We start from the raw sequence: 26,026 nt of genomic DNA on the forward strand, positions 1-26,026 counted from the left end.
ATTCAAGAAAATATAGCTGTTTTAAATGTAGTGGAGGCACAATGAGTCTGTTTTAGTCATAAACAAGAGATAAAGGCCATGCCTTTAACAGTTGTCCCTCTGCCACTTAAATTCAGCAACATGACTTGGGGGATCTTGGGGCCTCTAAAAATGGTGTTTGGAGCCTATATGACCTAGAAGCTGTTCATCTCTATTCTAGATAAGACTGCCGCCATAAATTATTTCTCAATTCACCTGCAAAATTATTTGCTGTTTCATGCTACTCTTCTGAGTAAAAAAATATGAATCATTGCCTTGATAAATAACTGCACATTTTATCTTGGATTGTACAGTAACCATACAATCCCAGGAAAAAATGGGTTTTAGTTAAGAAGGCACTAACAGCATGCCCATACCCACTCCAAAGCTGCTTGCTGCACTCTGTCACTGACTCCCTAACTCAAACATATATTTTCCTGGGTTGTGTGGCTATCAAAAAATCTCAGGAAAAATTGTAGCCTCTTTAAGAAGATGCAGATAGGTGCAGATTGCACAACTACGCCCTCTCCAAGCACCTTTCCAACTTTAGATATGAAGTGTTGCAATCAGGTGTGTCAGTCATTTATTGGCTTGTCATATATGGAAATACATATTAATTGTTTGATGGAAATTTTTAAATAGCACATCCTACACTGTGACTACAGAACCTGTATTTTACGTATCAGAAAAATATTAAGACTTGACATTAACGGATTAGGCATTTTTGCTTATGCTTCAACTAAATAAACTTACGTGTAAACTTTGAGAACAAAATCCTTTTCTTCTTTGAGTTCAGAAATCGATGGAATTACATCCATGATACTCAATACAGCACAGCCATACGGACGCCGGTAACAGAGGTGAGATGGACCCTTTCTTGAGTCATTTAGCAACATACGTCCTAAAACAAACAGAAAAAAAGCTCTTCTGAATCAGGCTAAGGCCATCATAGTCCAGTATTTTGATTCTTACAGGGGCCAGCTAGATGCCGCTTCTTCCAGCATTGTTGCCTGCAAGTTGCTTTGGAGGCATGCTGCCCACAACTCTGAGACCAATAGCCATTCCATGAATTTATCCAGTCCGATTTTAAAATAATTCACTTTAGTGGCCATCAACTTGTCTTTAATAATGAATTCTATAGGTTAATTATATGAAGTATTTTTATTTTTTTCTCAATCTCTTTCCAATCAACTTCATTGGATTACTCTTGGTCCTAATGTTTTGAGAGAGGAAGAGAAGCTTCTTAAGCATTTTCTCCAGACCATGAATGATTCAATCATGTCCCCCTCAGGTGGCTTTTTTCCTAGGCTAAGGAGTCCCAAAAGTTCTAGCTATAATAGAAGGGGATTAAAATTTGACAGTTTTATTTTCAATCTGTTTCCTGATGATCCTTAACATGACATTTACCTTTTTATCAGTTGCTGCACACTGATTAGAGACCTTTATTGAGCTGTGGAGTCCTTGGTGCTCTGTGAGCCTTGTTGTTTTCTTGCAGTCGTTTCATTGCCAGACTAGGCAACATTTTCAGTGTGAACAGGGAGAGGGCCTTGCTCTCTGTTTATATATTGTGGTTTGTCCAGCTTGTGTTGGTGGGGGTGTTGTTCTCTCCTTGGGAGTTCTTTGATTGGGCTGTTGTTTGCTGCTTGGTTGATTGGCTGAGTTAATAGTTCCTTGATTAGGGTGTATTGTGTACTGTTTGATTGTTAGTCTGGTGTTAATCCTCGTGTTGATTTTTGCATATCTGGGTGTTGATTGCTGGCGAGGAGGTGTACTGGTCTTTTGGCTTTTCTGTTGTCTCTTTTGAATGGTATGTAAATGTTGTTTACCTCTATGTGTCTGTTGATGCCTAGTCTGGCAATGAAATGTCTGCAAGAAAACAACAAGGCTCACAGAGCACCAAGGACTCCACAGTTCAACCCTGAGCTACAAATATTCACTTTATTGAGCTATCTGCTATGATTCCAAGATCACATTCCTGGTTTGTTACAGATAGCCCAAAGTACATAAATGTATATGTGAAGTGGGAAATGGGGATGTCCCAATGTGCATCACTTTACACTTGCTTCATTGAACTGCATTTGCCATTTCATTTACCATTTTGTCATATTTAAAAAAATCTTTCCAGAGCTCTTTACCATAATTTTTAGGTTTCATTACCCTAAATAGTTTGAAATCCTCTGCAAACTTGGCCAACTCACTGCTTATCCCTAAGACAACTTGTCTATAAACAAAGTTAAAAAGCAATGATCTCAGCACAGATCCTTGAGGAACTCCACTTTTATCCTCTAAGAAAATTGACCATTTCGTCCTATATCTTGCTTTTTGTTTTTTAACCAATTAGCAATTGATAAAGGGCATATCTTCATACTTCATGGTCATTAAGTTTACTTGAGAACTTTTGATGAGGAATTCTCCAAAGGCTTTTTGAAACTCTAAGTATACACTGTTGGCAGAGTCACTTACATATGTCCACTTGCTTGTTGACTTTAAAAAATTATAGAAGATTGATGTGGCAGGATTTATCTTTGCAGAATTCATGCTGATTTTTCTTCAGTAAACTTTCTTCCTTTGTTTACTTAGTAATTTTTTCTTTGAATAGTGTTTCTACAATTTTCCTGGAATTGATATTGACTAGACTATAATTTCCAATATCTCCTCTGGATTCCTTTTTAAAAGTATTGTCACATCGGCTACTTTCCAGTCCTCTGGCACTGAGCTCAATTTATATATTCTTGCAGGGAGATCAGCAACTTCATAACTGATAGCTCAAGTGGATGCCATCAGGACCCAAGAATTTATTATACTGTACTTTCTCAAGATATCCTAGATTATCATATTGCTTTATTTATTCTGATTTCCTCCCTGAGAAAGTCAATATAGGCTCAAGGATCTGTCTTCTAACTTCTACAATAAAAAAAGTTGCAGATAATTAATTCAGTTTCTCTGCAATCTCCATATCCTTCTGAGGTACCCCTTTTACTTCTTTGTTGTCTAATGCAGGAGGTTCTTTAGGCTGCAGAACCTGTCAGTTAAGACAAAAAACTTCCCATAACTCCTGATCAAGAGGCAAAACTCTAGTGATAGAAAATAAGCAATAAAACCAAACTTGTGCTTGTTTATGCAAATTCATATATTAAAGTTATTTGAATTTTACAAAAATGGATGCCCTAATTACTGTACCATTTATGAATTAACATGGTGAAATTAAATCATTTTTTTTCCATTGTGAATGCCTGGCTGAAACCACTTAAGCACCCATCTTTCTTCTGCCTGCCTCCTTTTGTGTTCAATCTCCTAACTACCCATTATTTTCAATTAGATTTGCATAAAAAGATATTTTTGAGCAGGAAGCTGCCATAGGATACAAGCTGCTGGAAATTAAAATGCCATGCACAAAGACAATTCTCATGTATTCCTCTCATGTGCTCCTCCTCTTCCTCTTCTCTAGAGGAAGTCCCACTCTAAATGAATTTGAGGCACACATGCACTGTAGCCAAGCAGTGCAATTCTATGTTTCTTTATTAAATTCCACATGGCTCAATGGGACTTACTCATAAGTAGGTGTCCACAGAATGCACCTTGATAATTAAACAGGCCTCTTGGAGACATATACACACACACATGTCTGCAATATGGAAATATACATGTTGTTTGCAGAAATCTGCAGCTCTTGTGTTTGTAATCTTTTAAAAATCATCCTGTCTCTCTTCATTGCATTTAGGACAAAGCAATAACCAAGCAAAAATTGGGAAAAGAAAGCCCAGCATCTTTGACAGTGATAAGGGGGAAACACATCGCCATCACTCTTGTGCTAAGCAAATTAAAAATTCCTGCTGGATTTCAAGCTCTCTCTGCTAACAGACTTTCTCAACAGCAACATCTAAAACCAGTAGTCCCTTTCAACTTCCCTGGCTGTCCTTTAGAAAATAAGGAGTGCTTAATGCCTGTGAAGTCTTATTAGGAAATGTTTGTCAGAGTCTGGGGGCAGGCAGAAAGTCAGATGGGGTGTGCATATAGTTGAGGAAAGACTTCAGTAGTGCTGGGGGAAAGGCAGCCAGCCATCTTCTAAGGGAGACCAGTGCATTCCAGTGAAGTTGAGTTTGGTGGGGGTTGTTTTTTTTGGCTGTCTCTTATGATCCCCTCAAATTCTTGTGGATCCTTAGGATTCCACAGAACACTGTTTAAAAAACCAATGGCCCAACAATTTTTATGGGTGTTTTTTTGATTCAAGAGAAAAAATACCTCCTGAAATTAAAATGAGATATTCACTTTATTAGGTACTGCAGCTCAGTCTTTGGTTAAATATTTGGTGACAAATCGTTTTGGCAACTGCAAGAATTGTGGTTTTGTTCCTTAAAAAAATATCTAAGAAGCAGTATGGCTGTGCATGCTTTGAAAATCATTCTGAAAGGTTGTTTCAGAACATACAGCATCACAAGCACAGCTATACTTTAAGAACCATGAATTTTTTTCAGCCTTCAGCTGAAGCCTGGAAACCAGCAGGGCTGCTTTAAGTAATTACACTGAAGATGCAGCTGCTCTAAAGAAGGCCTGAGCTTGAGCATCCACACTTTCCAAAACACCCTTTTCCAAGTCTTTTTCAAGGCATGTGCAACCCTAAATAGCAGGGACTGAAACAAGTTAGGATAGGCCAGATATAATCCAGATAGGGGCTGCCAGAATTATGTTGTTATACTTTCCGATAGATCAGTTTATAAGCATAAAAATAACACAGGTAATATGTTGGAATAGATATAGTACAATATCATCCCACTAAAAACATTTAGAGAGTACTCTTATAATTCAGAAGTCTTTAGCAATTAGTAAGAAAACATAATATGATATTTTGTTATTTTAAATTATTGTTTCCAGCAGACAAAGATACAATCACAACTTATACAACACAGCATAGCATACATTATTTCTGTTGTTTATAAATAAATTTTTAAAATGCTTTTAATAAAGCATACTGTACCTATTCGGATTACATGGGCAACTATGTACAAATCTTTCTTCATATCTTTGCTGCCAAGGTCCTTATAAACAGGAAAAATGTAAAAGGAAAAACACATTAACCACATTTCTAAGCTATATTTACATTTCAGAAAAGCAGCCTCCATATTCCTTACAAAGTCCACACAGAGATGTGAAGGACTGCGGAAAAAGAAGAGAAAAATGAAAACAAAGATACTGATTTTTCTGGAAATTGAAGTTTTTCAGAATTTGTTTTAAAAACAAATATCTCATTCAATGTTTTCTCATTCAACATAATGTGAAAGTCTATACCTAATCATTTATATTAGAACTGAACAGTTCAGTCTTAGTTTTCTATATATAACACATTTCTTCTTCTTAAAATAGTAAAGGAACTTTATTGTTAAGGTTATAATATTTTATTAAATGCATTTATTTTTCTTCCAGTACATCTAAGGCTACAGCCCCTAGACCTACCTGCTTTAAGCCTACACATTTTCACATTCTCTGAACATATTATTTGGACATACAGCTAAAAGACAGCATAAAAGCTACACAATTAAAATATAATGAAAGCATAAATAATAAAACTCATAACCACAAATATTTTGGAAAGAAAGGCTGGAATTTATCACACTGACCAGAAAGTAATGAAAAACTTGCAATGCAAGCAGATTTTGTTGACCCTTAATTTAAAACTGCTTAATCAAATGTGTCAGGTACCTGCCTAGATGCTGGAATAAGAACGTGATTAATCCACAGAGACTGCTTTCTGTAATGTTTTTGTAACTATAGAAAAGGCCCTGTATTTCATGCTTGTCTGCCATATTTCTATTAGAGACAGGACATTAAACAGGATTATCAGAGCAGACTCATAATAGGGAAGCAACATTTAGATCTCCAGTTCTTAGACCATTAAGGATTTTGTTGGTTAACATCAGCACTAGGAATGGAGTCAAGAAACAATAAGGTGTATGTTTATAATTCAAACTGTCAGGCTTCAGTTAAAAAAAGTTGCCATTTGTGTACTCTTCAATCACTGCCACAGTCAGAAAGCTTTATAGTAATTAATTTTCTTAATTTCCCCTCAATTTTTTCAGGAGAAGAGGAGGAAGAAAGGAAGAGGAAGTTGTCTACTAAATTTCCATTGTTTCAACAACTCCAAAAGGTTACTACCAAAGTATATTTGGCATCTCAGTTACTTATTCATTTGCTCTCCTTCCCCCGGATTCAGCAACTGCCCTTCTGCAAAAAGGAGCTATAAAAATCAGTAGTAATCATAGAATGATTAGTCAACATATTATTTTAGGATCAACAAGAAGATATAATAATGTTCTGCATCAGAACCCATTATGAAACATATGAAATCACGGCAAAACTGAGGTATTATATTATTTGGCCATCTTGAAACAAAATCTATAATCTCCTCTATATTCCTGCCCAAATTTCCACAAGCAAACAGTAAGTACTATGGACAGGGATTCTTAACTGTTTTGGCCAGGAGGTATGCTCAAAATAGTGAATCATGATTCCCACCCAGGAAAAGGTTGGCCATTCACAAAATCAATGCCTGTCATAAAATCAAAGCAGTCAGGTGTGACATGAGCTTGAAAGACGCATAGGAATATGTTGAAGACTTCAAAGGTAAACATTTCTCTAGCATTAGAGAACACAATCCATAGACTAAAATAACAAGTTATGTATATGGAAAGAATCAAGTAACAGATAAAAAAAGCTTCATAGAAATCTTGGAGATCTAAATCAAACATATAACTTATTTAAATATTTCTCCAAGTATTCAGTACTAATTATTTTTTCAAGCTATGTCTGCCCCAAAATACAAGAAGAAAACCAAAAGATCATGCTTTCTAGAAACAAATTCTGAATGGAAAATAAATACAGCAAGAATACATTTTTAAAATTTACTATGATTCTTTATCACAATGAATCTATCTATCTATCTATCTATCTATCTATCTATCTATCTATCTATCATTGCATTGCATTGCATTGCATTGCATTGCATTGCATTGCATTGCATTGAAATGTAGCATAATTATGGGTCTCATTGGAAGCTTTTTTTAATTTTTCAAGCTTATATGCTACCATTAATTTAGTTCAGATGTAATGGGAAGTCTTGGCTTGTTTAACTAAAACATAATTTTTTTTGCAATCAGTTACAAGGGCACTTTGGCCCTGCCATCATTTTACTCCCTAATTCCTTACTAGTCCAAATATAAAACTTTGAGGAAACCCCAAATAATCAGAATCACTTCAAAAACTGCCAACAAACCACACTGAAAACTGTTTCAGCGTTCAAAGAAATTACAGCTGTTAGGACTAGTCTATTCTGAACTAAAGCAAGATTATCAACTAAAACTCTGTTATTGACTTACTATATAAGTATTTAAAACAATAGCGTTCTGCAGAATTTGTGGTACTACAAATTTAGGAATGCTAAATATTAATCACCCCCAAATGACCACCTGTATCTGATATCTCTTTTTTAAACTGTCTTCTTCAAAAATCTGCACAGAAAATCTATTCCAACACAACTTGCATTTTTAGAATTACTATTTATCACTCTCACCAAAGCTTTCTGTAAAAGGTTGTTGGTCTTTAGGATGAAAATTGCTCATTTGCAAAAAAGCAATTTCAAATTCAACCATCATAGATGATAAGCACTAGTGTGCCTTTTCCTTGATTAAATGTACAGTATGTATGCCCTATTTCTCTTTTTCCTTTTAATTTGACTTTAGAACCCTTTGCCAGTACAATTCTAAAAAACAAATAGAAAGAGGGGGACAAAAATAGGATGTTATTATATGTTGATCAGATTTTAGGTCATTTAGGTAAATTAAAAATCTCTATTCCTCATCTTATTTCATTAATGCATAAGTTTGGAATCCTGCTTGGTTACTCTATGAACTGGAGTAAATCAGACTGGATATCACTGAGTGTACACAGAGATCCTCACATCAGAACAAGCCCTTTCTCCCTCTCGCCACATTGTAAGGCAGTGGAAGTAGCTGGACCACATCTGTGCTCTAACTGTTAAGAGGAGGATATCTTTGGCTCTTGGGTGAGTATGTTGAGAGGGAAGATTTCAATTGTCTGGGAGTGCAGGAAAAGAGAAGATTACAAGTGGGAGTGGAGGACATGACAGGAGAAAGTTGACTTGCTGCAGCATGCAGTGGGTATCTCGTGGTATGGGAAAAATAGGCATGGAATACAGATGCACAAGCAGCTGAAAGTTCAGTGGAGCATAGCAACCATGCCAATTCCTCAAGATATGCTGAAAACCAACAGCCAATGGCACCTAATAACAACCCTTTTTCTTTCCAGCCAAAGACTTAAATATTGTGAGATGCTAAAGTGCCTGCAGCAGTTCAGGTTGACTGGTGGTTATAACTCTGGCTGAGGAACTTCCCCCACTATCTACAGCTATGAAAGCAGTTAAAGACAGGGCTAGGTCTTTTATTTTACACAGGTGTATGAAATTCAAGCCTGCCTCTAAAGGAGAAGGGGGAAAAGAGAGAAAGGAGTTTATGAAAGAAACTAGATAAGAATCCTTATATTTAGACACATAGCAGCTATAGATACAGGCACATAGGTAAACAGTGATAGGTATAGTGCTAAGGGTTAGAAATAAGTAGTTAGAAATAAAGGTTAGAAATAAGTAGAAATGCTATAACAAAGAAGGAACATTTTAACACATGTGGTGGTCATGCAGAAAAATTCAAAAGTATTGGAAGGAAATGCAGCAAAATATTCAGAAAAATTTAAAAATAAAATCTGAAACTACAAAAACTTTTATTAGGAATTATTCCAGAAAACAAATGAAAGTACCTTTAATTTATGTTGACAGCTGTAAGCTCAAATTTAGCATAACATTGGAAAAGTAAAACGTTGCTGACAATACAAGATTGGAAGACCAAAACTGGAAAATATGCAGCAGTGGCAAAACCGACCATATGTATTCGTAATAGAAGCCTAACTAAATTTAAACAGAAATGGCTCCCTTATATACTGATGATACCTGACCCTAAGCTGGTGAATGACCTCACCCAGGAGTTTCATGTAGATGTTGAACAAGAGAGAGAGAATGTCAAACCCATGATACCCTAAAAGGAGGGACCTAGTGAGTGACCTCTCTCCCCCCTCCGCCCCACCAATGCTGAATGGAACCAGCCTTGAAGGAAGGAAGAGAACCACCACAATATAGTGGCCCCACTTCTAAACCTCCAAAGCCAGCCCAGAAGGATGCCATGGTTGACAATATCAAAAACTGTGGAGAGAACAAGAAGCACAAGGATAGATGCATCACCGCTACTCCGGCTCTGCCACAGGTCATCAACAAGCATGACCAAGGCTATCTCTATACTGAATCCTGGCCTGAAACCCAACTGAAACAGATCTAGATAATCCACTTTCCCCAGGGCCCTCTGCGACTGTAGCCCAAAACCATCTTCTCAACAACCTTTTTCTAAAAAGGGAATGTTGAAGACAGGATGATAGCTGTCTAAAATAGTTGGGTCCAAGAATGGTCTCTTGAGGAGGGGGCACACCACTGCCTCTTTCAGAAGGCACTACCCCCTCTCTCAAAGAGGCCAACACCACTGCATGGATCTAACTACAGGTTAAGCCCCTAGCTGCCTTAATGATTCAGGAGGGGCCTAAGTCCAACACGGCCAAACTAACAGCAAAGAGAACCCTGTACCTCAAGAGTCTCCACCTCAAACTAATTGATTACTTCACCATAATAAAATAATTTTAAAATGAAACCAATTAATGATCCTTCCAGCCAACCAATTGGAGAATACAAAAATTACATTCAGTCAGAGCCTCAATTCAACTGTGTTTTAATTTTAGGTTCTGTGGATTTCTTTGATTATTTCCCCCCAAATCTGAGCAATTGGAATTGGGAAGTAGGTCTGAAAAGCTTCCAAGGAACTATTTGTCTACTGCACCCTCCTGTGAAATAACATCTCAGCGTGATACAACAATGGCTGATCCTTTATGAAAAGGAGGGAGAGGCTGGGTTGAATATAGGAGCTGAGAGATGTGAGTTCTTGCCAATGAAAAACTGGTTCAGCCACAAATTCTCTAGAGCTTCATTATCTCAAAAAAAAAGTAGCTTGACAAATTAACTGATCAAAAGTAAGGTAAACACATCTATAAACCATCAAACACTAATTCTGAAGAAAATCCACTCAACTATTTTTTTCCACATCCTCTTGCCAAGTGTATAGACAGCTGTTTCCCAACTATTCCTCCAAGATTATCCTGCAGACAGAGATTATTCTTTCACTCCCTTGACAGCATTGATAACAAGTACAGGTGGAACTTTAGAGACATTCCTCCACTTTCTTGAAGCCATGTCTAGAGGCACATCCCATTCTTGCTTTTCTTTATGTATAGGATGAGATGCGTGATTGTACTTATTTTCTTATTTTCTTAGGCACAAGGCAAAATTTCTCTGCGAACAACAGCTCCTTCCTTCCCCTTAATAATGTCACTTGAATCTGGGAAAGGGGTTTCTGCAAGCCAGATATAGAGATTTTGCAAACTGCATCTCATCTAGAACCATAGGTTCTCCATCCAAACTTTATTCTGAGATATTTGCTACCAAATCACTAAGTTTCTTTTTCCTCACTTTATTGATAACAGAAAAATAGTTGTATAACATAAAAGAACGCAATAGATCAAATTACAATATTTATGTCAGGCATGGAAAATGAAGGAAATTATAGCTACAGATACAGTATATATACTGTAATAAGATATTTGTGAAACAAAAGAATGGAATGCACAATTGTCATGTGCTGCCTACCTCTGAATAATGCTCAGACACTGGTTCTGTGGAACAGGCTCTGATTTATTCACGGTGTAGGTACAGTATAGGAAAAAAGCTGAGAGTGACAGGAGCGCGCCGGTGCGGGGTTTAAATACCCCGCGCCGGTCAGCGCCCCCTCACTCGCGGTTACGTCACCCCCCTTTGTCCAACACGTTGTCCTGCCGGTAGGTGAGGGGTTGAGAGGCCCCGCTGGCGTTCCGGGATCGCCCATCATCGGTTTCTCTATTCCTCCGGTGATTGCTGTCAGCTGGGCGATCTCCGTTGCGTTAGCGCTAACAGCTTGGGTGTGCCTCGCGATCCGTTTAGCCATTGTTTCTTGTCCTTCAGTCTTTGTGAGTTGATGGCCCCTTCCCCTGTTTCCTTGCTATTGTCATGTGTGCCATTGCGCTGATGTCTTCAGCTCAACGGCACTCATGACATACTGCCCCCTGTCCGAATAGTGCCCCCCCCCGGTTTTCTGGGTTTTTTTTGTTGTTGTTGTTTTTTTTTCAGGAGAGCTGTCAAAAGAAACTTTTTGAAATTCCCGCCGGAGTATTTTTCGCCCCTCCCTTTGTTCCGCCCTCTACCACGTGCCTCCCTAGGGTGTGTCCTTAGTGCGCATGCCCAGGTCACACCCTGGCGTGCGCATGCTCCGGCCACACCCTGTTAGTTTGGCTCAGTTCGGCGAGGAGAGAGGCGTGGCTGGTCGGGTGCTTATCGGCTCCAGGTAGGGCCCTTCTTTTTTATTCAAAGTGCGTCGCCTTTGTTATGTGTGCTCCTGGGCGTTGCCCCCAGGATGCCCTGTTGGCTTGCTTGCCACTCCCCCGTGGGCCCGGGGCGGGGGGAGGGTGCTGGCGAACGCTTGTTACTGCCTCGTGGGCCCGGGGCGGGGGGAGTGAGTCCCAGGGGGGGGAGGTCCACCCAAGTCGCGGGCTTGGGGGGGCCCTTTCCCTTGGGGCACGGTAGGCGGGGGGCCCGCGGGGGAGGGGTTTTGCAGGTGACGGCTTGCTAGCCTTGGTTTTGGCTTGTCAGGGTATGCCCGGTGAAAAGCCCGGGTCAGGTCAGGCGCGTTAACGTTGTGCGCCGCCACCCATTCTGGGTGGGGGAAGTGTTTCCACCTGACCAAATAGTGTAAAGTTCCCCGTTGCCTGCGAGAGTCGAGTATGTCCCTTACGTCAAAGTGATGTTGCCCGTCGATCATCACCGGTGAGGGCTGTGGCGTGCTTGGGTGCCATCGAGAGGTGGTTGCCGGTTTCAGGAGGCTGGTGTGGAACACCGGGTGGAGTCTCCGTAGGTTGTGTGGCAGGTCCAAGCGTATTGCCACCGGGTTCACTGTTTGCGTGACTCGGAACGGCCCGATGTACTTAGGCCCCAGTTTTTTCGAGGGTTGGGGTGACTTTAGAAATTTGGTGGATAGGTAGACCATATCCCCCGCCTGGAACGTTGGTTGTTGGCGCCGGTGCTTGTCGGCCTGCTCTTTGTAGGCCGCCTGTGCATCCTTCAGCGCTGCCGTGATTATTGGCCACGATTCCGCAATCTTCCGTACCCAGTCGCTAGCGTCCACCTGGGGTTCCGGGGGTTGTGGTAGCTCCGGTATGGGGACGAAGTCGCGCCCCGAGACTACCTCGAACGGAGTTTTCCCCGTGCTCGTGTGGACGGCGTTGTTGTATGCGACTTCGGCAAACGGGAGCAGTTCGGCCCAGTCGTCTTGATGATAGTTGGTGTATGAGCGTATGAATTGCTCTAGGGTGGCATTAAGGACCTCTGTGGCTCCGTCCGTCTGGGGGTGCCAGGCAGTGGATAGGGCCTGTTGGGTCCCCGTCAGCTTTAGGAAGGCCCGCCAGAATTTAGAGGTGAACTGTGTGCCCCTGTCGGTCACCACACGTGCGGGACATCCGTGTAACCTGTACACGTGGATGAGGAAGAGTTTGGCTAGTTGTGCGGACGGGACCGACGTGCAGGGGATGAAATGGGCCTGTTTCGAGAAGTAATCCTTCACCACCCAAATGGCCGTTTTCTTCTGGCTGGGTGGGAGGTCCACTATAAAATCCATAGAGATTTCCTCCCATGGGCGGGAGGGTTCTGCTACCTGTTGTAATAGCCCCGCGGGTTTGCCTGGTGCCCGTTTGGCCCTAGCACACGTTGGGCAGGACGCTACGTATGCTTTCACGTCTCGTCTGAGCGCGGGCCACCAGAATTGACGCCTTGTTAGGTGTAGGGTCTTGAGGAACCCAAAGTGTCCCGCTTGCTTGGCGTCGTGTGACCTATGCAAGATCGCTTGGCGTTGCGAGTCCGGGACATAGATTCTGCCTTCCCCCCATGCCAGGTCCTGTGCCATCGTTACCTTGTCGGGGTTTGCCAGGAACCAGGGGTCGGTTTTGAGGGCGGCGGCGAGGTCCGTGCGTATTCCCCCTGGTAGTTGCGGTGGGCTTCGTCTGGTCGCAGGTTGTCCCGCCGTCGGCTGCGCCGTAGAGTCGAGCTGCCTCCGAGCGCCGCTTCGGGTGGTCACGGCCATCCCCAGTTGCGAGGCGGATAGGACCGTCCCAATGGTGTCTGGGGCGGGTTCTTCGTCCTGGGGCAGTCGGGAGAGGGCGTCGGCCATGAAATTCTTTTTGCCCGGCATGAACTTCAGCTGGAATTTAAAGCGGCTGAAGAATTGGGCCCATCGGACCTGTTTTGGGCTAAGGCGTCTGGGCGTTCGGAGGGCCTCGAGGTTCCGGTGGTCGGTCCAGACCTCGAATGGTTGGGTGGCTCCCTCGAGTAGGTGTCGCCATGTTTCTAGCGCCGATTTTACCGCGAAGGCTTCTTTCTCCCAGACGTGCCATCGCCTTTCTGTCTCGGAAAATTTCCTCGACAGGTAGGCGCATGGTTTCAGGAGTCCCGTGGGGTCCTTTTGGAGTAGGATGGCCCCCAGGGAGAAGTCTGAGGCGTCGGCTTGGACCACGAACGGCCGTTCTGGGTCCGGGTGCGCGAGGATTGGCTCCGTGGTGAACAGCGCTTTCAGCTTGTTGAATGCGGTCTGGCACGCGGGAGTCCAATTCAATACTGTGCCCGGGTTCTTGGCGCGTCGGGTGTCCCCCACCCCTTTGGTTTTGAGGAGGTCCGTTAGGGGGAGGGCTATCTCTGCGAACCCCCGGGCGAATGACCTGTAAAAATTCGCGAAGCCGAGGAAGCTCTGGAGTTGGCGTCTGTTGCGGGGGCGTTCCCAGTTCAGCACCGCCTCGACTTTTGCGGGGTCCATTTCTATGCCGTCTCCGGAGATTCGGTACCCCAGGTAGTCTAGGCGCGCTTTATGAAATTCGCACTTTGTAGGTTTGGCATAGAGCTGTGCCCTTCTGAGCTTGTCGAGGACTTGCCTGACTAGGGTCACATGTTCTTTGTGCGTTTTCGTGTAGATAAGGACGTCGTCTATGTAGACAAGGACCCCTTTGAACAGGTGTTCATGCAGTACCTCATTGATGAGCTGCATAAACACCCCGGGGGCCCCCGCGAGTCCGAACGGCAGCACTTTGTACTGGAAGGCGCCTAGGGGGCAGTTGAACGCAGTCTTCCATTCGTCCCCCTCCCTGATTCGGATGCGGTAGTACGCCTCGCGAAGGTCCAATTTGGAAAAGACTTTGCCCGTGGACAGGTGGGCGAGCATGTCTTTCACCAGGGGTAAGGGGTATTTGTTGGACAGGGAAGCCGCGTTTAGGCCCCGGTAGTTGGTGCAGAGCCGTAGGGTGCCATCTTTCTTCTCCCGGAATAAGACGGGGGCTCCGACCGGTGAGCATGCTGGCTCTATGAATCCCCTCTCTAGGTTTTTATCGATGAACTCCCGGAGGGTTGCCATCTCCTTCGGGGTCATCGAGTAGATCTTCGGTCTAGGTAAGGGGACGTCGGGCAGCAGGTCGATCCGGCAATCCGTCTTGCGGTGGGGGGGTAGTTGGTCAGCTTCCGCCTCTCCGAAGACCTCGGAGAAGTCGGCGTATTGTTCCGGTAGGTCTGCTGTGGTAGCGGCGTTGTCCTGTGTAGTCGCCTCTGCTCGTCCCACAGTGGGGTTGGTTCTGCCTGCTGGAACTGGTGCCCGATACTTGCCGTCACCAAATGTGAAGGTGCGGGTCTCCCAGTTGATGCGCGGGTTGTTTGTCGCGAGCCATGGCATTCCCAGGACTGCAATGGGCCGTCTGATGTGGGTGACGATGAACGATGTGCGTTCGGTGTGAGTGCCCATTTGCAGGGTGACCGGCTCGGTTTGCATCGTAGCTGGTTTCCCTCCCGCTGTAGAGCCGTCCAGCTGGTGGAATGCCAGCGGCGTGGGGAGGGGGAAGCAGCGGAGGTCGGGTTTGGCGACTAAGTCGGGGTGGATGAGGTTTTTTGAGCACCCCGAGTCCACTAGTGCCGCGGCCGTGGTGGCTCCGTTGCCGGCAGAGAGTTTAATTGCCGCCATTATCACGGAGCTTTCGCCGTTCCGTCGAGGTGGTCCGCGCTGCTGTCCCACCACCTGCCTCGCAACGCGTTTCAGGGCAGGCGGGGAGCTTTTCCCACCGGCTGGTCTGGGTCTACGTTGTCCTCTTCCCCCCAGTAGGCGTCCCAGCCTTCCTCTGGTGTCGCTGTGGCTATGGTCATTCGGCGGTGAGGGGGCGGCACCAGGTTAGGTGGTTTGGGGCTAGCTTTCGGGGTGGGTTTAGGCAGTCGGTTGGCGAAGCAATCCGCCGTCTTGTGCCCAAGTTTTCCACACCTCCCGCAGGGCTCCCGATTAAATTTCTTCTTTGGGTATGTGGGGCCGGCCGTCCCCACATGTGGTGCGGGTACCTTTTTGCAGATGTAGTTCGCGTCTTCCGTAGTTGTCGTGAGGAAGGTGCGGTGCGCGTGTTCGGCTTTCCCCACGAGGTGGATCCACCCGTGTAGAGTTTCTGGGTCGTCGCGGTAGAGGGCCCATTGCAGTACGTCGCGGTTGAGCCCCCTTTTGAACATTTCCAGCAGGGTGGTCTCGGACCAGTCGCTGACCTTCCCCGCGAGGGCTTTGAACTCGAGGGCGTAGTCTGGGACAGTGCGTGTGCCCTGTTTAAGTCTTTGGAGTGCGCTCTTCGCCCTCACTTTGGCTAGTGGGTCTTCGAAGTAGCTTCTCATCTCCTTGATGAAGGCGGGGAAGTTGGCGAGGGCGGGGGAGCTGGACTCGTACAGTTGGACGTACCAGTCCGCCGCCCGGTCTTGTAATTTGATCGCCACGGCAGCGATTTTGTCCACTTCGGAGTCGTAGGAGTGTCCGTGCCTCCCCATGAACTCCCTGGCGTTCGTGATAAAGAACGACAGTTTCGCGGGGTTCCCATCAAAGAAGATGGGGAAGTCCTTTGGGGCCCGGGCGTTTTGTGCGGCCCTTCCTCTCGCTTCCCGGCCTGTGGTGCCGTCCGCCTGGGCCATCTGTTGACCTTCATTTGGCCCGTGGGGGTTCGGCGCTTCGCTCGGGGTGCAGACCTGTGCGGGGACGTCGTTGGGCGGCGCGGGGGGCATGAGCGACTGAAGCATGGTCCGGAGTTCCTCCAGTTGGGTCTGCATGGCCGCGAGACCAGCTCGTGCTTCCTCGTCCACGATCCGCACCGCCGCTGGGGCCGGTTCTGTCGGTGTGTCGGCGGGGGTGGGTTGCCGGTGGGGTTCAGTCTCTCTCGGCCGTTGGTCCGCTTCCTCCGCCGTCTGCTGGTTGTCTCCATCGTCCTCCTCCGTGCTTACCGCCGTTGGGCTGTCGCTCTACGCCCGTTGCTGGGGTGCGATGTGGGGCGCGGGGTTCTCCGCTGGTTTCGGAAGGTATGTTGCTCCTTCCCGTGGTCGGGTTGCCTCCGTCGCCAACTCCCCTTGGGGTTGGAGCTGAGGCTCGGGTTGGGTCGGGTGGGCGTCCATGGCTCCGGGAGTCCGCGGTGCCTCTGGCCTCGGTCGGTCCTCCTCTGCTTCTTGCCGTGCGGCTCGCCCTCCTTGTCCGCGTCGCGCCGGCCTCATCTTCCTGGTCTTCTCGCCGTCTACTCCTCCCGCGGCTCGTTGTCGTCCGGTGGGGCTCGGCGAGGCTGAGTTTATGACTCTCAGCTTTATGTCATGCGCTGCCTACCTCTGAATAATGCTCAGACACTGGTTCTGTGGAACAGGCTCTGATTTATTCACGGTGTAGGTACAGTATAGGAAAAAAGCTGAGAGTGACAGGAGCGCGCCGGTGCGGGGTTTAAATACCCCGCGCCGGTCAGCGCCCCCTCACTCGCGGTTACGTCACCCCCCTTTGTCCAACACGTTGTCCTGCCGGTAGGTGAGGGGTTGCGAGGCCCCGCTGGCGTTCCGGGATCGCCCATCATCGGTTTCTCTATTCCTCCGGTGATTGCTGTCAGCTGGGCGATCTCCGTTGCGTTAGCGCTAACAGCTTGGGTGTGCCTCGCGATCCGTTTAGCCATTGTTTCTTGTCCTTCAGTCTTTGTGAGTTGATGGCTACTTATCTTGAGCCCCTTCCCCTGTTTCCTTGCTATTGTCATGTGTGCCATTGCGCTGATGTCTTCAGCTCAACGGCACTCATGACAACAATATATAGTAAAGTTCTATACAGCAATCCACTGGGACTCCTGAACTTCAAGTCTGCTTCTTACACCATTTCCAGTCCTTGACACTTGTCACCTAAGACATTTATTGATAGTGTGTAAAAAACGAACAGTTATCCCAATAGCAATCACACATAACTATTCAGTGCCACTGGAAAGCTGGAGGTAAATCATGGTCTGGATCACATTTATGTATGTACATAAAGCCAGAAAGATCTTTAGATACATAGTGTGTGAAAACATTTATACTATTTCACTGTTTCTTAAATTCCTGATTTGATGGGCAACTAAGGGAAGTTAGTCACCTCTGAGTCTCAGGACTACCACTAATCCTCCACCACCACCACCATTAAGTATATTATTGAACACCTGCATCAAATTAGAAGCTTTCTTGAAGTTCAATTTCAAAGCAAACCACAGTTAGGAATATTGCTATTACACAGGCCTTCTATATGATAAAAACAGAAGCATATGAATTAATTTGCAAATTCAGCATAAATCAAGTTTTGTTTGTATTTGGCTGAAAAGATAAGAGAAAGAGAAAGAGAAAGGAGAGGAAAAGTCTCACTTGAGAATAAAGAACATAAAGCACTACATACTGTGAAAAGTGTACACATCCGGTCAATCTTCTCTGGATTCTTGGCCCCCCCATTCTTGTTCAACCTTACCAGAAATCTTTCACTGAAAGGGAACAGAGATTTGTCTATAATTAATACTTTGTTTTATTCTATACTGCTCAGAATTTTAAATGATTATGGTAACATATTGAGAGACCATTTATCATCTTATTTTGAAATCCGCAAAAATCTGAATAACACTTTTATGTACCTTCTGAACTTGCATTAATTAATGCCTCTCTGAATTTAATGAAAATCTATGAATAATTTCTATTTGGAAAATACTCTGGTTGTTTTCATCATTACAAGTATTTTAATATTATAATCCAGTAGTCTGATACTAAAACAATACAAAACAATTTATAGATATCCAACACCATGATTTGCTGAGCCAAGTTAACGTAATTTTTAAAATATCCAAAAATTCCACTATACAATATTTTTCAGGAGTAGGTTCTATTAGTTAACTGCTTTACTGTAATTTAATTTGCTCTCTCTCAACAACCACTGCCAAGTGTAACAAAATGAAACTAGGAATAATATTCCTGTTTTTATCGATTTTAGTTGAAATATGTTATTGCATTTATATTTATTTATTAAATGTATTATAACACCACCTTCCAAGGTTTTCTGAATTATATTTGGCAATTTTATTCATTCATTCATTCATTCATTCTTCAAACTTCTATTACCGTCCATCTCCCCCAAGAAAGGGGGCTCTGGGTGGTTTACAATAAAACCAAGATTAAAATCATAAAATGTAAGTTACAATAAATACACCAATAAATAAAAATAAAATAAATACCAAACCCAAGGGGCAACGTTCTTATTCGGTGAGAAAGATCTATGGTGCTAGCCACCCCCAAGACAAGCTACTATTGATCATAATCATAATTGGTACTATTGGCAGAGCAATCATTAAACCAATTATTATTGGTTTAATGATTGGTCTGCCAATATTATCAATGATGATTGTGTGCCATCAAATTGTTTTTGACACCTAGTGACGTCGATATTATTACTATTGTTTTATTGTTTGTACGATATTAATTTTTATATCAGGATTACTGTGATAAAACCATAGTGGTTTTAGTTTTTAATTCATCTACTTTACATGGATATTTTAATTGTTTTATGACTGTAAACTACTGAGATTCCTTGGTAAATCTGATAGTATTCAAATGCAATAAATAAAGAAATCAATTCTAATTCAATACCAATTCCTGGCATATCTTTTTCTCACCCAGCTGCTTGATGTTCAGAAATGATAAAATAACAGAATAAATAATACCAGCAAGTATAAAACAAGGAATAGATTCATCAGATTAGCCAAAATAAATAATTCAGAGTACCATCCCCTAAAGTTAGCCAGTAAGCATACAGGTAGACCTCACTTACTGACTGCCTTGGGCAGCCACTGAAGTTACAATGGTGCTGAAAAAATTTTAAGGCCAAGGCTTGCATTTACAACCTTCAGAGCATCTCTCTCTGTCACGTGTTCAATCAGTTTACAGTCAGTTAGTACTCATTGTCCTGTGCCTGACTTGTTTTTTTTATTCCCTCTCCCCTCACAGAGAGATGGAAGAGGAAGGGATTACCAACTCTGTATCAACCCCCTGCCCACAAAACTCAACTGTTTCTACTATACAGAATTGGGGGGAGGGCATATATTTTGAGTCTCTTGTTCACACTCCCTCTTTTCCCAGGAATGAGTTTTTATTTAGTTTCTCATTTATTTTCTTGTTCTCCTAACAACTCCTGCGTTCCTTTTTTAAGATTATCTCTGCACTCCTCTACAGGAGCCCAGCTGGAACCATATCATTCTTTTGGCCCTCTGGAAAGGGTTCAATCCTAAATTCTTAAGGACTATATTTCATATGGTCCCACGTGTACCTAATGTGGTACTAAAGAGGGAGGCTCGTCTGACTGAAGTTGAGACAGACATATAGATCTGTATATAACTCGCTGGTTAAAGTTACTGTTTTTTTTAGAAAGACTCGGTTTTTTTATTATGAGAGGTAATTACAAAGCAACATGGAAAATATCATCCTTGCCAAAATTGCAACACTATAGGTTCTCAGAAAAGGTTATCTTGATGAAGGGCTACAGCTGAGCACTTACTGCACTCAAGTAACACACCAGACTTGATAAGCCAACTGGACCAAATTGCCCTACCCAGGAATGTGTTTTGGAGTAGTCAAGCCCTTTTGCAGGCCAGCAAGATATTTAAATCAAATAACTGTCCCTAAAGCCTGAAAAGAACCAACATTAGTACAACATCTATTCTCAAAGGCAAATATTAAAAAGTTCCTTACAAGCTAAGATTGTGCCCATGGGAAGGACCCACTGAATCTATAGCCCATATTCCATTATAATGCACCTTCTACAAGAATACTGGGGCCTGTTTCATAACTCCCTATTTGGTGAAGTACCCAGACAACTCTGATCTATTTTATGTACAGTTACACCTATCAGGCCAGTACAATTTTGTTTCCTTGAATGTGGCAAAATTTTGTTATACTGTTTGTAAAACGTGACACACTTTGATCGCCTCAGTGATCTAGCTACAGTTTTATGTTTGTTTTTTTGTTTTACTTGAAACAGAAACTTCTAGTCAGTGACTGTAATAAACTAGAACTAGCAGATTAGTTGAGCACTTATTTCTGTCTTCTACTTCGGTAGAACTATAATTCCATGACTTCATATTTCATAACGGAATATTTCATAATTGTATGTGTGTGTGTGTGTGTATAACATTAAATGAGGATTTTAAATGAAAACTATTAATCTATATATTCTGAAAAAGCAATAAAAAGTTCTTTGATTTACCTGATCTGCTTCCCTTCTCGAACATCATATAAAAAAAAGAATACATCTGCATCTTCTCCAATGGTATTGTACGTGAAACTCTTTAAACTGAGAAAGAAATGGTGAGGTACTGGCAGACGGCATGCTTCTCCATGGCGTGGCCTCATCGTATCTACCTAATTTGAAAAAAGAAATGAAAAGAGTTTTATTTTCTATACAATTATTCAATAATTAGGCATTTATTTATGCAACTAAAATGTGAATTATTCTCCCTTCTTTTAGAAACTTCAGGTTTTCCATTTAACATACCTGTTGTAAGTATTCATCATGTGCACTATTTTTAGCTGGAACAATTTGGGCATCCAGCAATGCCACCAAAATACATTTAGCTATCAGATGAAAAAACTGAGGATCCATCCCTGTATTATTAGAACTATATTACAGTATTTACTAACAAAGTAAAGAATGCATACATTTCAGTATTAAATTAAACATACTAATCTGGAATGTGGAATGTCTAGATACAAAGGTATTCTTTCATTGTTATATGAAACTTGTTATTCCCAGCATTTCTCTGCACTGGCTATGTTGGATGGGGCTTCTACTGTATGTGTTGTGGTTCAACAACATCTGGAGATAAAGCCATTCCCTCATCTTTTTTTAAAACAATTATTTTATCTACTACATTAGGGAAGGTTGCATTGTGAATAACTATGAACAATACGTGAGTGTACATAAATACTGTAACAATCCCAAACCAACAAACCCCTATAATCAAAAGTTTGCCAGCAATGTAATACATTTTCTTCCTTTTATAAGTTCTCTGTTAACAGTTGATGTTTCTCTCTAAAAAAACAATTTCCAATTTTTTGCTGTACATTATATTTCACAACCACATGTAAGATTCCATAAATGTGAACAAAGTGCTGAATAAAGCAATTTTCTTTGGTCCATATTGGGTTATTGCAGCCCAGCACTACCTTAACCATTTTCTGAACTATCGAATGAAGTTCAAAAGAAAATGAGGTGATACCTATGTTGCTGAGAATAGATGAGCTATTTAAACATACAGAGCAATGATCAGTTATAGAGGATGAAGTGAAAAATCAGGAAGGCTTTATTTTTGAGATCTTGCTATATATAGCTGTAAGTAACCCATAAATAATGATGAAATGTGTTACAAGTTTATTCAGTTATATTGGTTTATATCAGTACAGCTGACACCTGTAAGAATGGGGACCAGGCAGAGACAATGGGCACTATTCTCCCTTCCTTGAAACATTTCTTCATCTTCATTGATCAAGAACTTGTTGGCCCCATTCTTGGTGAAGATTATAGGTTAGATGATGTTACTGTCTCCTCTTAAGTAGAGAATTATCAGATTCAAATATTGGTACACAATGGGGGAGGTAGGGTAAAGACAAAAAAGAATGAGGAAGTTCATGGACAATCATTATTAACACAGACATCCTTTTATAGCCTAGCAATAGCATACCCTCTACTACTTGATAAAAGTGATTTCAGCAGTAACACAGATGCTGCCACTAATGTTTCAGACCTTTTCCATCTCTTGAAATTTAGCTATATTGTGCTAAACGCATTCTATGTAGTCTGGAATGTAATAGCAAGAGAAAATATGTACAACCAACCCCAAGCATTTCATGGGCACAGACCTGTGTACAGTTTCAATATCACATTCTAATTGCCTCAGTACATCATTTTCAAACTAAAGCAAGCAGTTCAAAACAAAGCTCAAGATAAAAGTTGCTGTGGAATAAACAAGTATTTAAACACTGGCATGGCCAAACAAAACTTTTTCAACACCATTAAGTGTAATTTCTTCATATACATTACAAATCACATGATATTTAGGAAAGTGACTATGCTTTTATAACTCAAATTACCTGTGATATGCTCTGTTGCACGCTGTGCCTACTGGATAAATGCTGTAAAGGTAACAGGACAAATGTTATTTTCTCAATGCACTGCTTTGTATCTTTACTTAATTAACCAGAATTATCATTACTCTAAAATATAGAGTTATCTTGTTTAAACAGTTTGGTGTAGTGGTTAAAGCATCAGGCTAGAAACCGGGAGACTGTGAGTTCTAGTCCCACCTTAGGCACAAAGCCAGCTGGGTGACCTTGGGCCAGTCTCTCATAGATAGATAGATAGATAGATAGATAGATAGATAGATAGATAGATAGATAGATAGATAGATAGATAGATAGATAGATAGATAGAATATATATAAAAAAAAAGATTGGGAATTGTAGTACCAACATATCTAGAAACCCACAACTTGCTCAGTCTTCCCCTTCTTCTCTTTCATCTTCATCATATCTAGAAAGCACCAGATTGGGTAAGGTTCCTCTAGTATTATTCAGATACCAAATTGTACTGGACAGCCCAGAATTTCACACTGGTATAATATACTGAAGACTTTAACAACTGATTTCCTAACTATATATAAAAAGAACTGTGCAGAGATTCAGCGTAGAGGCCTAATTCCAAGCTTAATCTGAGTCTAGGTCTGAATCACTTGAGAGGTAGACCAATCTGACTTTGTGCTCAGATCTGGAATATGATTAGGAAAGATTCTGATTTTCACAGGATGCATAGAAAAAAAGCACATTATTAGTAATTTTTTAAAGTTTTGGTTGAATAGGATGAAATCTTCAGGAACATCAAACTATTTTTATTATGTAAATATGCCAGATTTAATAGAGATTGGTATAGGGCTTTCAAGGTACAGTTTTAAAAAATTGATTTAAAGTAGTAAACAATAAAGTGACTTTATTGTTTTGTTATCAAAATGCACCAATATCTGCAGCAACTGTGGATCCCAAGCGAAGAACACCTGCAAAAAATTTTTAAAACTTAGGCTGAAGAAGTTTTGTGCTAAAAAATAGGGATTTGTGATCTAGTAGGGGTTCAAAGGGAATTATAAAGGATTAAATGAGTTTTTCCATAAAATAAATCAATAGCTCAGCCAGATCAGTTAACTAACACTAATCATAAAACCCTGTTATATTTTGTGATTAGATAGTATAAGAGACTGGGAACAATTATGTTACATGAAAGGAAAAATGTAGGATTCTCTCTACCAGCACAATCTTTCTTCATATATGAAGATGCTATGATTGGGATGTTCAGTGGTATCTGATTTGCAAGGGTCATTCCAATGTAAGGAGATGTGACTGTCATTATATTCAATAATCAGAGGTCCATAGGATCCAATGTTTTCACCCAAGTGACAAAAGAAGCATTGCACCATCATCATGATGCAGCTTTCATCATTTGAACCTCCCCCCTTATTACCAATATCTCCCCTTTTAGTCCTCCTCGCTATGGCATTTTGAATAAGCAACAGTACTTTCCATCCTCCTTTTGTGTTGTGTTATACATGCTGGCCCAGCAAACTCAAATAAAAATGTTGAAAATAAAATTGATCCTTTATAAAGCAGAGGTTGGCAAAAGTTTTGCTCATTGCTATGCTTTCAAACAATAACAAAATATTTTTTACATGGCCTCTAAAGGCAGTTGTTGTTCTGGATTGCAGTGCAGGAAGTATATTCAATGATATGTGGTTGAGGGCTGAAGAGAATATTGCCAGTGACTTTACTAATTTTTAGCATGTTTTGAACAGGTTGGAGGCAAATCACAGGTTAATTTCTGACTGCAAAATGGGGTTGGGAGATGCAAGTGGCTGATGTGTTATTCACTTCTGCAAACCAGCTCTTAGAATGCCATCCCTTCTTAGTTAGGTTGGTATCTGCCTTTGTTACAAGAGGTTGGAGCTTAGCTATGAGGTTGTGATATACATCAAGCGTGCTGCTATCTTTTGAGGTGGTTGGGTCTGAGTGTGTCCCAAAGTTGTAGAGGGATGAAAAGAATGCTCTTCCTTCCTCTGAATAAAGCCATTGGGCTATCGTATCTTCAAGGGAATAATTCCATCTGACCCTATAAGAGCCACCTCCCTTCAGGCATTCTGAATCGGCCTTAATTTGGCTCCTAAATGGGCCTTTCCTAAATTTACAAGTAAAAGTAAGTGGAAGGTGGTCACTTTCAGACCTAGGAACTATGCCAAAATTATTAAGGTGAGGGGGCAGGTCTCTAGAGATTAATAATCTATAATAGATAATTTGTGGGCTGACCAAAATGTATATTGCCCAGGGAAATCAGTTTGGAGTGAACCATTTAACACTTGAAGGTTAAGCCTATTTACAAGATGCAGCAACCTAAAGCCCACTAGGTTGTATTTTGTGTCTTTAAAGGATCTGGACAGAAATGGTGCTTCAATTACTTCTTCAGTGGGGTAGGCATTGAAACTTACACAGAGAGCTTCATCATTACAACCAGCTCTTGCATTGAAATCCTCACCTATTAGAAAGTATGCACTGGGAAACTTATTCAGGCAAAATGATATTTCTAATGCTCCCGAATTCTATCGCCAAATTCGAGATAGCCGTAAACCCTCTACTGCAGGGTATCTGTACAATCTCTCCTTAAGTAAATATAGATGGGCCTTTTCCAGAGCCCACTTTGATGCCCTCCCCTCAGCAGTGCTGGCAGGAAGATTTCTTGGGACTTTTTCACAGAGAGTTTGCCCTTGTGGATCCAGGGAGGTAGAAACTCTTGCTCATGTCCCCATATGGTACCCTTTTTATGATGCCCCAAGAAGTGCTGATTTCCCCAATTATTTCTAAATTTGTGGGTCATACCAATAGATTTTACGTTTATTTCTTTTTAAGGGATGCTGATTCTTCACTCCTGGTGGCCAAATATTTTTATCAAGCTATACAGTTATGCAAAAATTTTAGCTAGATATATAGTTTTACTATTTTATTATTTTCTTTCCTTCTGACAATGAAATGTTGAATTAAACCAATTTTCTTTTTCTTTTTATTGTAAAGGCTGGTAAAGACCATAATAAAGTATTACAAAGTTCGCTTCTGCAAGTTCTTCTCAAAGCCTTGTCTAGAGTGGTTCCATGCTTCTGCAACTCCATTTCCCAGGAGGTCAATTGGGTATTTTTCACTGTTGATTTTTCAACAAAACCAAAGCTTGTAATTTTCAGTGTCATTTAAAGTATTTTCCTTCTTTAATTAGCAATCATGCTGTTATGTTTAACACAGACATTTATTATTATTATTATTAATTATTATTATTATTATTGTCATCATCCTCATCCTCATCATTATAGTTTTAAACAAATG

At 41.9% G+C, this 26,026-nt stretch overlaps 1 protein-coding gene across 1 annotated transcript in view; it reads right to left on the reverse strand.

Annotated features, from left to right (window-relative positions):
• Positions 1–26,026, reverse strand: part of DOCK3 (dedicator of cytokinesis 3) — a 222,706-nt gene that overhangs the window by 165,398 nt on the left and 31,282 nt on the right. Inside the window, exons 8-12 of the mRNA XM_063292863.1 lie at positions 22,712–22,753; positions 20,829–20,983; positions 17,982–18,063; positions 4,994–5,054; positions 772–919 (exon numbers count right to left, since the gene is read on the reverse strand). Coding sequence (XP_063148933.1) covers positions 772–919; positions 4,994–5,054; positions 17,982–18,063; positions 20,829–20,983; positions 22,712–22,753 — 488 coding nt within the window. The remainder of the gene's footprint in view (positions 1–771; positions 920–4,993; positions 5,055–17,981; positions 18,064–20,828; positions 20,984–22,711; positions 22,754–26,026) is intronic.

Source organism: Candoia aspera, chromosome 2 (assembly GCF_035149785.1).
Source record: "Candoia aspera isolate rCanAsp1 chromosome 2, rCanAsp1.hap2, whole genome shotgun sequence".
Lineage (NCBI taxonomy): Eukaryota > Metazoa > Chordata > Lepidosauria > Squamata > Boidae > Candoia > Candoia aspera.